This window comes from Ranitomeya variabilis, chromosome 2 (genome assembly GCF_051348905.1).
Source record: "Ranitomeya variabilis isolate aRanVar5 chromosome 2, aRanVar5.hap1, whole genome shotgun sequence".
NCBI lineage: Eukaryota > Metazoa > Chordata > Amphibia > Anura > Dendrobatidae > Ranitomeya > Ranitomeya variabilis.
In genome coordinates this window covers 357,988,618-358,002,882 of record NC_135233.1, presented here as the reverse complement: position 1 = coordinate 358,002,882, position 14,265 = coordinate 357,988,618, and the positions used below count along the sequence as shown (strand labels likewise).

The 14,265-nt window shown below is 46.1% G+C and overlaps 1 protein-coding gene across 2 annotated transcripts in view; it reads left to right on the top strand.

Annotated features, from left to right (window-relative positions):
- LOC143805899 (cytochrome P450 2C8-like) overlaps positions 1 to 14,265 on the top strand; it is an 80,360-nt gene that overhangs the window by 26,012 nt on the left and 40,083 nt on the right. Inside the window, exons 3-6 of one of the 2 annotated variants that reach the window (XM_077285651.1) lie at positions 3,661 to 3,810; positions 4,769 to 4,794; positions 6,799 to 6,975; positions 9,618 to 9,759. In XM_077285651.1, coding sequence (XP_077141766.1) covers positions 3,661 to 3,810; positions 4,769 to 4,794; positions 6,799 to 6,975; positions 9,618 to 9,759 — 495 coding nt within the window. Of the gene's footprint in view, positions 1 to 3,660; positions 3,811 to 4,633; positions 4,795 to 6,798; positions 6,976 to 9,617; positions 9,760 to 14,265 lie in introns of both variants that reach the window. The other variant, XM_077285650.1, reaches the window with a different exon arrangement.

Genomic DNA, 14,265 nt, shown 5'->3' with positions numbered 1-14,265 from the left:
TAGCTTCAATGCCTTCATCTTGCAGGAACTGCTGACTCACTCCAGCCACATGAGGTTTGGCATTGTTCTGAAATAGGAGGAGCCCAGGGCCAACCGTACCAGCATATGATCTCACAAGGGGTCTGAGGATCTCATCTCGGTACCTAATGGCAGTCAGGCTACCTCTGGTGAGCACATGGAGGGCTGTGCGGCCCTCCAAAGAAATGCCACCCCACAGCATTACTGACCCACTGCCAAACCGGTCATGCTGAAGGATGTTGCAGGCAGCAGATAGCTCTCCATAGCATCTTCAGACTCTGTCACATCTGTCACACGTGCTCAGCATGAACCTGCTTTCATCTGTGAAGAGCACAGGGTGCCAGTGGTGAATTTGCCAATCCTGGTGTTCTTTGGCAAATGCCAATCATCCTGCACGGTGTTGGGCTGTGAGCACAACCCTCATCTGTGGACGTCGGGCACTCAGACCATTCTCATGGAGTCGGTTTCTAACTGCTTGTGCAGACACATGCACATTTGTGGCCTGCTGGAGGTCATTTTGCAGAGCTCTGGCAGTGCTCCTCCTGTTCCTCCTTGCACAAAGGCTGAGGTAGCGATCCTGCTGCTGGGTTGTTGCCCTCCTACAACCCCCTCCACATCTCCTGCTAGCTCCTCCAGCCTCTGGACACTACGCTGACAGACACAGCAAACCCTCTTGCTACAGGTTGCAATGATGTGCCCTCCTGGATGAGCTGCACTACCTGAGCCACTTGTGTGGGTTGTAGAGTCCGTCTCATGCTACCACGAGTGTGAAAGCACAACCAACATTCAAAAGTGACCAAAACATCAGCCAGAAAGCATTGGTACTGAGATGTGGTCTGTCGTCCCCACCTGCAGAACCACTCCTTTATTGAGTGTGTCTTGATAATTTCCAATAATTTCCATCTGTTGTCTATTCCATTTGCACAACAGCATGCGAAATTGATTGTCAATCAGTGTTGTTTCCTAAGTGGACAGTTTTATTTCACGAGAGTTTGATGTACTTGGAGTTATATTCTGTTGGTTAAGTGTAGCCTTTATTTTTTTGAGCAGTGTATTATCTACAATACTTGATTGGTGAAGGTGATGATAGTGGGCAGAATTATTATGCAAGGGTTTATTCTGACCATGTCATCATTTTTATATAGATTTTACAACTACAGCAAGTTTTGCATTTTGGATGAAGCAGATCAGGTGACTTGTATTTGTGTAATGAAGGGGGATGGAGTCTAAGGATACAACACCCTTTATGAAGGTGTGCATAATTTTGAAGAACCTGTGCCTGGATCAGTAATGGGAACAGACCTCCACTTCCACTCAGACAATAGCAAGATATAGGTGGGGGACATTTATGTGCTGAAATTATTAAAGATGAGCTAACTGGATGGTTACAGATTGAAGATGGACTTAAAATCAACTCCCAAACCTGCTGCCAGGTTTTAGAAAACAAGCAGAGGCACAGAACAAAGTCTGTATCTTTCAGGAACATCATGGTTCTTCTGCAGGACAATTCTCCACAAATGTCAGAAATGTATTTTTGTACATTGTGAGATACTTAATTATTTTCATGTTAGCAGATGAAAATACATAATTGAGCTGGAAAAATGTATGCTTTTTCATTCATAATAATTCTACACACTAATAGTTGTTCGATAATTCTGCACACAGATATTCTCCTAAAAGAGACACAATCTCATTTTTACTTTCATAATTACCATATATACTTGTGTATAAGCCGAGTTTTTCAGCACTTTTTAGTGTTGAAAATGCCCCCCTCGGCTTATACATGAGTCAATTGTCCCAGAGGGCCGGCTGGTGAGGGGGAGCACTGGAGCAGCGGGTGACTGAGGCAGGAGCCGGCGGCTGTGGCTGTAACTGTGCACGCTGCTAAAGAGAAATTAATATTAATTTCTCTTTTAGCGTGCACGGTGACACCCGCAGCTGCCAGCATCCAGAAGACATCCTACTCACGTCCCTGCAAGCCCTGCATCTCTTTGGTTCCGGTGTCCAGCAGCTCTTCCTGTGCCGAGAGATCATGTGGCCCTGCTCATTAAAATAATTAATTTGCATGCATCTCCACTCCCATAGGCATGGAGATGTGGGCATATTCATTACACTAATGAATGGGGCCATGTGATTGGCTAGCACAGGAAGAGCTGCTGGACGCCGAAACCAAAGAGATGCAGGGCGTGCAGGAGGTGAGTAGGATGTTTTTTTTTTCTTCTTTTTGTAATAGGAGCCATGCATACCAGGACGGGAGGGGGGAGCCATGCATACCAGGACAGCGACGAGGGGAGCCATGCATACAAGGACAGCGATGAGGGGAGCCAGGTATGCAAGGAGAGGGACAGGGGAGCCACGCATACCAGGACAAGGATTAGGGGGACAATGCATACCCGGCTTATACTCGAGTCAATAAGCTTACCCAGTTTTTCGTGGCAAAATTAGGTGCCTCGGCTTATACTCGGGTGGATTATGCTCGAGTAAAAACGGTATTAAGCTTTCAGGTTTATTAACCAACAACACTACAGTCATTCAATAATAATAATAATAATAATTTTAAAAAAAATAATCATGAAAAATACAAATTGGAGAACAATTGTGCTCACAGTGTACGTCTTGCTGATGTTGACCTGACAGGTGTGTAGGGCCTGTAACCTTTGTCAGGGCATGGTTATCAGTTGGAAACAGTAGCTTGTAAAATGGAGAATGGAAACCAAGAAAGCTGACCTGTTTCACTCAAGCTGCTCTAGCTACTATAATAAGGTCTACTGTGCACATAAAGACTAAAGGCCCCGTCTCACATAGCGAGATCGCTAGCGAGATCGCTGCTGAGTCACTAGTTTTGTGACGTAACAGCGACCTCAGTAGCGATCTCGCTATGTGTGACACGTACCAGCGATCAGGCCCCTGCTGTGAGATCGCTGGTCGTGTCGGAATGGCCTGGACCGTTTTTTGGTCGTTGAGGTCCCGCTGACATCGCTGAATCGGTGTGTGTGACACCGATCCAGCGATGTCTTCACTGGTAACCAGGGTAAACATCGGGTTACTAAGCGCAGGGCCGCGCTTAGTAACCAGATGTTTACCCTGGTTACCAAAAAAAACAAACAGTACATACTCACCATCTGATGTCCGTCAGGTCCCTTGCCGTCCGCTTCCTGCTCTGAGTGCCGCCGTACAGTGAGAGCGCAGCACAGCAGTGACGTCACCGCTGCGCTCTGCTCTCACTGTACTGAAGCTCAGTCAGAGCAGGAAGCAGACGGCAAGGGACCTGACGGACACCGAAAGGCGAGTATGTACTGTTTGTTTTTTTTGGTAACCAGGGTAAACATCGGGTTACTAAGCGCGGCCCTGCGCTTAGTAACCCGATGTTTACCCTGGTTACCCGGGTGCTGCAGGGGGACTTCGGCATCGTTGAAGACAGTTTCAACGATGCCGAAGTCGTTCCCCTGATCGTTGGTCGCTGGAGAGAGCGGTCTGTGTGACAGCTCCCCAGCGACCACACAACGACTTACCAACGATCACGGCCAGGTCGTATCGCTGGTCGTGATCGTTGGTAAATCGCTATGTGTGACGGGGCCTTTAGAATACAAACTTCCACAATCTAGATTTAGAAACTATTTAACCAAATGATTGAACTTACAGGGGTAATTGCAAGCAATGGAGAAAGGTGGAAAATCCTTCGTCGATTTTCCTTAACAACTTTGAGAAATTTTGGAATGGGAAAAAGAAGCATCGAAGAAAGAATCCAAGAAGAGGCCAAATGTCTCACCGAGAAATTTATGAAGGATAAAGGTGGGTGCTAATTATATACTACACTAGCTATGAACCAGCATCTCTCACCCTGGACCATCATTTCAGAGTTTTACAACTTAAAGGGTTAAGTTACATTTATTAAAAAATTATACTCCAATCAAAAAATAACAAGGTTTCATCTTTTGAAGCAAGCACTCCCTGGCATTATTCCATTCTGTCCTCCCACTGACCAATCAGCTGGCCAAGCATGCACAGTTCCTGACATAATATGAGTTCCCCCCAACTGCCCACCTCCAGTGTGTACAAAGTATGCTCCCTGCGCTCAACCCTCATTGGTCTGACAGCTAGCGCAAGGAGCAGATTCTGGAAAGCACAGAAGTGTGTCAGTGATTTTCCCCTTGCTTTTGCAGGTCTGACCCCTAGGTGAGATTGTTCTGCTTCACAGAGCTGTGTGAACACAATTGCAGACAAACAATTCCTGCATTCAAACAGGTCTGTAAAGCAGGACTATCTCATCCAGCGGTCAGACTTTTTTGAAACTTCTGGATGGTTGGGAACCCTGGTCCCTAGGAATATGAAAAGATTGACTGGGAAAACAAAAGACTAGTTATGTTGAAATATACCATTATCGATTATTCTTTTTCTCTGTGTACAAATAAAAAATTGTTTGAATACTCACTGCAGTATTAGCTCAATGGCTGATCCACTGATGGGTACAGTTAACTTTACCATGAGCTCAGATGTCACAACACACTATAGATCTGAAGTCCTACTGTGTAATGTTTGCCATTGTCCATATTTTCTTACTATATGTATTGCATTGTATAGTAATGACTGACCACATGGTTATATTTGCCTACAGACTCTCCAATTAATCCAGTTCATATAATGCGACTCACTGTTTCCAATGTCATTTGCTCCATTGTATTTGGTGAAAGATTTGACTATGAAGACAAAACATTCTTAACCCTCATTTCACTTTTTAATGAAATTACAGAGCTGTTGAACAGCACTTCAGGACAGGTAAATAATTGCATGCTACCAACTACAACCAAACTCTATGTTGTCCTATTTTGCAGTCATATTCCATTCTGTCAGACCTGTGTAACACCCCAGGTAACTGGTTGTTACAGTGATGTTGCCTTCCCTTTGGGGAGGGTGATATTCTTTGAGGCAAGGAGGATTCCCTTTATCGGGTAACGCACCTACATACAACACATTCTGAATTCAGGCCTGAAGGGGTAGCTCTGAACCTGGATTCAGGGGAGCTTTCCCAGCTTTAAGTATTCTGGTCTGGAGGAGGAGTTAGTCAGTTGGTCCAGGGAGACCAGAGAGATGAGTCTGAAGAGACAATGGAGGAGTGAGGACTGAGAGCAGAGTTGCCGTGCATGCACGAGAAAGTGGTGCAGTCCTTGGAAAGGAAGAGAGTTGGACAGAGATTGCCAGAGAGGAGCTTGTCTGGGAACAACAGCTTGGGTGGAGCTGGTAAGAAAGGAGTATAGCTGAGTAGATATGGGAGTCTGCAGCTCCTGGCAGAAAGTGGAAGAGAGCAGTGAAAAGGACCAGTGTGGCCGTGCAGCAGGCGTGTGAGCTGCAGCTCCAGGAAAGGAAGATAACTTGAAGGGTTACATGTTAGTGAGCATCAGAGGAAATAAGCACAGGAGAAGGAAAAGGCTTGGAGGGGAATTGTGACCGGGCACCCTCTGGGCCAAAGCACAGAAACAGGGCACCAGGAGCCTGAGGCTGTGTTGAACTCCAGGTCGCATGGCAGAACCAGAGGGCATAGGACTTTATGTAATTTGCCTGCACCCAGACCTGAAGGTGCAGCAGTACACAAGGAGCCCAAGTCGTAATAGAGACCCTATAAAAATGCTCACACTGCCCACCATATGGATAACTGTCCCAGGACAGGAAAGGGAGGACTTTGCCAGCAAGCTACAGGCAGCAAGGACCTCGCATACCAGCATGAGTAGGAAGGCTTATGGACCTCACCTGGTAGAGGGATCCACCACTGCCTCCAGGCAGGCCGGCTGGACGATATCACCACCTGTTCATGGTACCCTAGACTGTGGCCTACTACCACCAGTAAACCAAGTAAAGACGTTACAACTCTGTGTCCTCCATTTATTTTCCGGCATACACCATTCCTGCCCGGCACACTGGGAGCCCTGGAGACTTCGCTTCACCTGTGGGAAGCGTCACTATCTTTGCTGCATTAACATCACCCCAGAGAACCCTGTTAAGCAGTGTCGGTCCCCGCTGACCGAGAACCACAGGTGGCGTCACAAACAAAAACTTTATTAAACCCTTTAAAGACCTTTCCCCCCTTTTTTTGAGCACTCAGAGCCACGGACCGAGTTGCTGCCACTGTGACCACCTCTTTAATTGCGACCGAACCGAGTACGCCACTGCCCTGGCGGGAGGCTCACCTCTATATCGGTATATTGACAAAAATAGGGGGAAAATAACAGGGAACATGAAGCCCGATTCAACAAGACTGGCATTTATTTTTACATTGATCTTGATGAAGAGAAAAGGTGGAGTCCAAGGCACTTGAATGCTTAAGAGGGGCACACCTCTTAATGAATCAAGTGAGGCACAAGGTGGCATGCCCATCCGTATCCACCTTGCCACAAAGCTTATTCCAGTTAGAGACCATACTAAGATTTGTGGCATAAATATCGCTACCATGCATCATAAATTGGACGAGATAGAGTTGTCTTGCTCGTCACACCCCACTCCCAGGTCTGCTGAGTTTGTCAGAACTGGGCAAAATGGTCTTTGTTCAAAAATTGGGTCTTTTTGAAGCTTTTTAATGCCAGAATTCTGTCATGAAGGTTTTGTTGATTTGGGGCAATGGGCCATTTGAAGTCTGAAATCATGGGGACATGTATGATTTTTAAGTGTAGATTCACTGTATCATCAGCAACTTCTTTTCAAAAAGTAGGGCATAGAATTTAAATATGACACTGACGTAACAAAATAATAGTAAAATCATGTTTTTCTATCACTTCTTCACTTAATAAGCTCCTCATCATGTTCCCAAGAATATTGTCCAACATTCCTGGTCCTCATCGGAGGATCATTCAAATTATGAATAATTTGAAGCAATTTATTAAGGAGATGACAGAAACACATCGAGCCACCCTGGATGAAAACTGCCCTCGCGACTTCATAGATTGCTTTCTCATGAAGATGGAAGAGGTACGTTTCTTGATAATGTTAGATATTTTGAGATTTGAAGGAAATTAAAATTCAACTAGCTTTGAAAAATGGCTTTGAAATAAATGTGAATGAATTGATCTTCAGAAAACTGACCTTGAGTCAAATTTCCTGAAATATGCAGAAACTCACAAGTTCAAATCCAAACATGCAAAGTCGCCATTTAACACTGCTGAAGGCTTAGAAAGTGGAATAATATCAAGTGCGGCTGCACAGGCTTCCCGTTAATGTCCTTCAGCTATCACATTACTTAACTCAGCCAATGAGGAAGGTTATCACGGCTACTATAGAATATGGGGGGAGGCCAGAAAGCACAATATGCGGCCTGTACTGTGTAGGGACAGGAGGTCAGAGAGCACAGATTTTTCCACGTAGGGATAAAAAAAATACCTAATCTGAATGTGATGTACTAATTCAGTGCTCAAGTACCGAATATACTTGAGTTTAAACTAACCGGAGTATAAGCCGAGGCACCTACATTTGCCACGGAAAACTGGGAAAGCTTATTGACTCGAGTATAAGCCGGGTATGCATTGTCCCCTCATCCCTGTCCTGCTATGCATGGCTCCCCCTTCCCTGTCCTGGTATGAATGCCTCCCCATCCCTGTCCCTGTCTGCATGCCTCCCCTATCCTTGTCATTGTTTTGCATGCTTACCCCTTTCCTGTCCTGGTATGAATGCCCCCCATCCCTGCCCCTGTCTTCATGCCTCCCCCATTCCTTCCCTGCATGCATGCCTCCCCTGTTCAGTCCCTGTATGCATGCATCCCCTGTTCAGTCCCTGTATGCATGCCTCCCCCGTTGAGTCCCTGTATGCGTGCCTCCCCCATTCCTTCCCTGTATGCATGCCTCTCACATTCAGTCCCTGTATGCATGCCTCCCCCATTCCTTCCCTGTGTGCATGCCTTTCCCATTCAGTCCCTGTATGCATGCCTCCCCCATTCAGTCCCTGTATGCATGCCTCCCCCATTCAGTCCCTGTATGCATGTCTCCCCAATTCAGTCCCTGTATGCATGCCTCCCACGTTCCATCTCTGTTTTAATGCCTCCCCTTTCCCTGTTCAGGTATAAATGCCTCCCTTCGTTCTGTCTCTGTATGCATGCCTCCCCGTTGAGTCCCTGTATGCATGCCTCCCCCATTCCTTCCCTGTATGCATGCCTCTCCCTTTCAGTCCCTGTATGCATGCCTCCCCCATTCCTTCCCTGTATGCATTCCTTTCCCATTCTGTCCCTGTATGCATGCCTCTCCCATTCAGTCCCTTTATGCATGCCTCCCCCATTCAGTCCCTGTATGCATGCCTCCCACGATCCATCTTTGTATGAATGCCTCCCCTTTCCCTGTTCAGGTATAAATGCCTCCCTTCATTCTGTCTCTGTATGCATGCCTCCCCCATTCCGTCCCTGTACGCATGCCTCCTTATTCCCTATCCTTGTTTGCATGTTTCCTATTGAAAAAAAACAAAAAAAACTTCATACTCACCTACCTGCGTGCCCTGGGTGCTGGCACTGCTGGCAATCTAATTCTGGCCGCCGATGCCTGCCTGCAGCTCTTCCTGTGCTCAGCGGTCACGTGGTACCGCTCATTAAGGTGATGAATATGCGCTCCATGCCTATGGGAATGGAGAAACGTCCATATTCATCGCCTTAATGAGTGGTACCACGTGACCGCTGAGCACTGGTAGAGCTGCAGACAGGCGCGGGTGGCTGGAAGAGATGCAGTGCCAGCACCGAGGGCATGCAGGTAGGTGAGTATGATGTGTGCGCCCGCTCCTGGAACCCGCTGCTCCGCCGCCCCCCTTTCCCCCACCGGCTTTCTGTACCGTGAATTGTGTATAAGCTGAAAGGGGCGTTTTCTTCACAAAAAATGTCCTGAAAAACTCGGCTTATACACTAGTATATACGGTATATTAAAAGTGTGATTTGGAGTGCTAGTGATATATAGTGAAGTGCTGGACCTGTATTCAGTGTGACAGCAAATAGATTGATATGTGAAAATCTGTAGTAACAGAACCTTAATAAAAGCCTTTTTTTTAAATTCTTTACCTTCTGTAAAATAGGGCAATATTAAACCCCACAGTGTTATTTTTGATACTAATAGAAAATATTGCATCCATAGCTTGTGAGTCATAGAAAGTGTGATTCTTGCAATGTAAGATGGGCAAGCCACATTTTTTGTACATCCTAAAGAAAAATATCTTTAATATGCGAATTGTAAAAAAAAATATTTTGTATACTTTGTTGTTGTAATAGTCCAAAATTAGACTGGTATACATCACTCAAATACAGCAGTTAGTTACTACTGGTTACCATCTGTTTTTTCCTAGAGAGAAAGGTTGAGGTCACTTGGACATTACTAAGGCTTTATAAACCTCAAAATACAGTTCAATACAGTCCTATCAGATGTCACAGTTTTATATACATGTTTTCTGGGCAATTAGAGGCTTTTTAGTGTCATGATTCACAGAAAATATATTCACTATGAATCAAACCTTTCTGCAAAATTCTGAAATCAATCATTCCTTTTCATTGCTCTTGTTTTGACTCTTATTTCATCTTTAAAGAGCTTAAAGGCTTTTGATAAATTTTCATATTTAAAATAATGGTGAGTTTTATTTATTTTTTGTAGGAAAAAAAGAATCAAGATACAGAATTTCATGAGGAGAATCTACAGGCAACAATAGCAGACTTATTCCTTGCTGGAACAGAAACAACAAGTTTGACTTTGAGATACGGTTTTCTTATACTCATGAAACATCCAGAAATGCAAGGTAATAATTTTAATGTATTTTTATATAATTTAATAAAGTCCTCTCATAGCATCATGGCACGAGTAGTGGTAGAATTTTAGCATTGCCCATCAGGGTACATGGTAGCCTTGGTGATCTTGTTAAAGATTTTGCATTGGAGCCTAGGAGTTTCATATTGAAAATTAAAATGTTATCTGTATTTAATTTGCCTAATAAAAGAACATAAATATGATGCTGAGTCATTTCATACAGACAAGACATGAGTTGGGATAGTCAAGGAGTCCGAGGGCAAAAGCCAAGAGGATACGTCGTAAACAGAGGGAAGAGATAAAAGCATAGTCAGGTAACGGACCAAGGTCAAAATACCAAGATAGGAGATCAGAACACAAGGGTTAAACAGACGGATGGTCATAGCAAGGTCCAAGGTTAGGCAACGAAAGATCATCTAGCACACAAAAAACCAACCACACTTAGATAAAGCTACGCTTGGCAGAGGTCTGGTACTAACAGCAAAGCTAAGTGGCTGGACAATCACCTAGGACAATGAACACCTAGAGACAGCCAGTAGCTCCCAGTCTCAGACTGGACAGCCAAGCTGTCAATCTAAAAGCCCACAGCTCAGCACACCCCTGCACTAGACTGGTCACTGAGCTGTCAAAGTACTGACAGCTTCAGCACCACGAACCTCAACCTTCTCTCTGTGTGACGCCATATTGTGCCTCCGTCTGCAATGCTTTTTGCATAAAATGGCTTGTGATGAAACAATATAAGAAATTTAATATCTAGAATTTTATTTAAATCCACAAAAATATTTCTATGGAATTGGAAGCATAAGGATGTATTTAATAAGCTACAAAACACAGCCTGGGAGAAAAATGTGGTCTGTGGTGCCGTTGCTGATGGTCTCCAACAATATGGCTGCATAGTTTTCTGTCAAATCAGAGCAAAGAGGAGCAGCTTGGGAGCAGGGATGAGTAAGTACAAATTATGTATTTTATAGCCATCTGTGACCCCCATATATTAGGACAATGGCATCCCTTGACCACTAATTGTCACTTTATATAGGTGTATATTAGTTAGAAGTAGCTGCCTATGAATCTGGCTCTCTCCATTTCAGATAATGGGAGTTGCCAATCTGTTGTATAACAATGATATTAAACTGGCAGTCTATAATGGAGAAAGTCACATGCAGGGTCTTCTCCCCTCTGGAGTACTGATTAAGAGGGAAGAACCCACCAGTCTCCTAACAGGTACAGTAGGAGTCTGGAAGTGGAACTTGCATCTATCATACATATGGATACACAGGGGGTCAGCAAGTGCTGTAGTCCGCTAGTCAAAACCACATGGACCAGGTATGATCCCAACGAATGCCCGCTCTCCTTTTACCGTGGGCATAATTCTACTCAGACAACACAGGGTGAGGGTAAAACAGTGTGGTAATACTTTATTGAACCACAAAACAGACAAATAACACATAGAACAGTCCCAGCAAAATACCCAAGATGTTGCAAAATTAAAGAGACTCACCGTTCAGTTGACTCACAGGGAAAAAAACAACTGTGATTTCAGAGCTTCCAGGGCCAACTATCCCACCTGTGGCAGGAACAGAGAGGAGGCAATGACGTAAAAACAAGCTTAGGAAGCTGACAGTCCATTGAGGTACAACACCATGTAGGAGGGAGGATCACAACCTGGCTTCTCTGAACATTTCAATGGAATCAGGTGACGGTGGGTCCAAACGTATCCATGGATTCAGTGATGGTCAATGGAGCAAATGTATTCTTTCAGCCTGAGCCATGGTCCCCTAAGCTGGCATCCTGTAGAAAGTCAAATCTGTGTCCCTTGTGATTGGGCCATGATGTCATGGCTGCTGTCTTGTAGAGTGTTCCTCGGTGTGGTTTTGTAGAGAGTCTCTGGTTCTTTGGATTGCTTGGATGTCTTGTAACACAGGTATATCCCCTTTTTATAGTTCACAACTATCATCCTTAATACCATCATCCACAGGTCAAGTTGAAGTGGTAATGAGGTTAACATGCATTGTTAGGGTTCGAGTTCCCGTCTTTGCACAGGGGGAATCTCGGGCCATCTCCGCTGCGGTCTCCCATTCTTCTCCTGCCGCAGTGGAGTCTGCTCAGCGGAGACATCGGTCCCAGCGTCTCGCTCAGTCTGACTCTGTACAGAGAGTTACTGCTGCTTTTCCTGCTTCTGCCATTGAAGTCAGTGCTGGGCAGCGGCGAGCAGACGCTTCTGGGACTAAGTCCTGCTTTTCTCGTTCTGAGCATGCCCAGAGTAAGATCTCTCAGTGGAGATCGAGGGTCACATGATCAGACACTGCAGCTAAGGTCCTGTAGGTGCTCACGCTCTGTGGCAGCTTCTCATTGGTCCTTTCTGGAAGGTCCTGTACGTGCTGCAACTATTTAAGGCTCGCATAGCCGCACGGCCATGCGCTAGTATTGCTCTTTATTTATGTACTTTGCGCCAATGTGGTCTTGTATGAGTGTGTTCAGGGACCCGGCTGAAATAAGCCCCTAGAATGCTGGCACCTCCGGCGAGGAGTTTGTATGCTTGGGTATTCAGGGACCTGGCCGAAATAAGCCCCTAGAGTGCTGGCACCTCCGGCGAGGAGTTTCGTGTACATGCATGACCACTGACTGCTCTTGTTTAGGCAGTTAGCCTGTGCCTCTGTGGAGTCTAACCGGGCGCAGTGCTTTGAATTCACGGCTGCTCTGTGAAGTAACAGAGTTAGCTAACACCGCCATTTAGTTCCGCTATTTGCTAGCAGCAGGTTCTCCTGCACGGTGGACCCCGGGCTGCGAACGCATCTATCATAATAAAATCTATATATTCATTTGGTGCATTCCGCTAGCCCTAACATAATACTAGAGCCAGGGTCTGGCTGGTAAATGGCGGACATACAGCAATCTTTGCGGTATATCCAGCAGCTGGAGGGTAGGTTGCTCTCGAGAGCTCAACCTCAGCTGTGGATATTTCCGCAGTTGCTGTACAGGCTGCTAGCGTGGCTGCAGCAACCTTGTCCATTGTCACCCCTGTTCCGACATTTTCGCGCCTCCCGCTGCCAGAAAAATTTTCTGGAGAAAGCAGATCTTGTAGGGGATTTGTGAGTCAGTGCTCTATTCACCTTGAGCTACTGGCTGCACGTTTTCCTACAGAGTGGGCTAAGGTGGGATTTATTGTGTCCCTCTTGTCGGACAGGGCGATGGAAAGGGCTGTGGGAGTGTGACGATCGTGTGGTGCAGAGTGCTCTGTTGTTTCTGAGCACTCTGAAACAGGTCTTCCTAGGACCTCAAGTCACCCATGATATGGTGCTCCAACTGCTGGCATTAACTCAGGGTGAGTCCTTGGTCAGCCAATTTGCCATCCGTTTCCGAACTTTAGCTTCAGAGCTGGAGTGGTTGGATAAAGCCCTTATCCCCATATTTTGGAGGGGGCTGGCTGATCACGTTAAGGACGCTCTGGCCACTAGGGAGATTCCATCCACACTGGAGGAGTTAATATCTGTCTCTACCCGTATTGACCTCCGTTTTAACGAGCGGAGGTTAGAGCGAGCCCAGTGTAGGCAGAGGTTTCAGCTGGCTCCCACCTTCGCCAAACCTGTGGAATCTCCGGTCCAGTTTCCTGAGTCACATGAGTCCAGGGAGGTGTCTCGAGCGGGTTCTAAATCCCGGACTGCTTGGTCACCCAAGTTCTGTCATGTTTGCCAGCAGTCTGGATATCTTGCCACCAGATGTTCCCAGCGGTCGAGGAGACGTCAGCCTCTAGTGGTAGTCGGTGGAGGTACACTAGATACGGCGACGTTTGCCTCAAAATTGTCCTTTAAGGGGACAATTATTATTGGATCATCTTCCCACTCAGTAGAGCTCTGCGTGGACTCTGGGGCGGAGGGCAATTTTATGTCTTCCGCCTTCGCCCAACATCACGCAATACCCCTGGTTACACAACCAGTTACGGTACGAGTGGTGAATGGTTCGACACTGCCCTCACAGATAACTCACCAGACCATTCCTTTTACTCTGTCCATGTCGCCATCCCATCAGGAGACAATATCTCTGCTCGTCATACCTGAGGGAATTGATGAGGTCCTGTTGGGAATACCTTGGTTATGGTACCACTCTCCACATATCGAGTGGTCCTCAGGCAGAATTTTGGGATGGGGTGAGTCTTGTGAGGGTAGGTGTCAAAGGGAGTGCGTTCAGGTTGCTACTACAGAGGTACCCGCAGATCTATCCTCTCTCCCCAAACAATACTGGTCTCATGTGGACGTGTTCTCCAAAAAGGCGGCGGAGACCCTTCCGCCTCACCGCCCCTATGACTGTCCTATTGACCTTTTGCCTGGTGCTGAGCCTCCCCGAGGTCAAGTTTATCCGTTATCTCTCCCGGAGATGGAGGCTATGTCTCAGTACATCCAAGAGAATCTGGCAAGAGGGTTCATCAGGAAGTCAGTGTCGCCTGCTGGGGCTGGGTTCTTCTTTGTTCAGAAGAAGAATGGAGAACTGCGTCCATGTATAG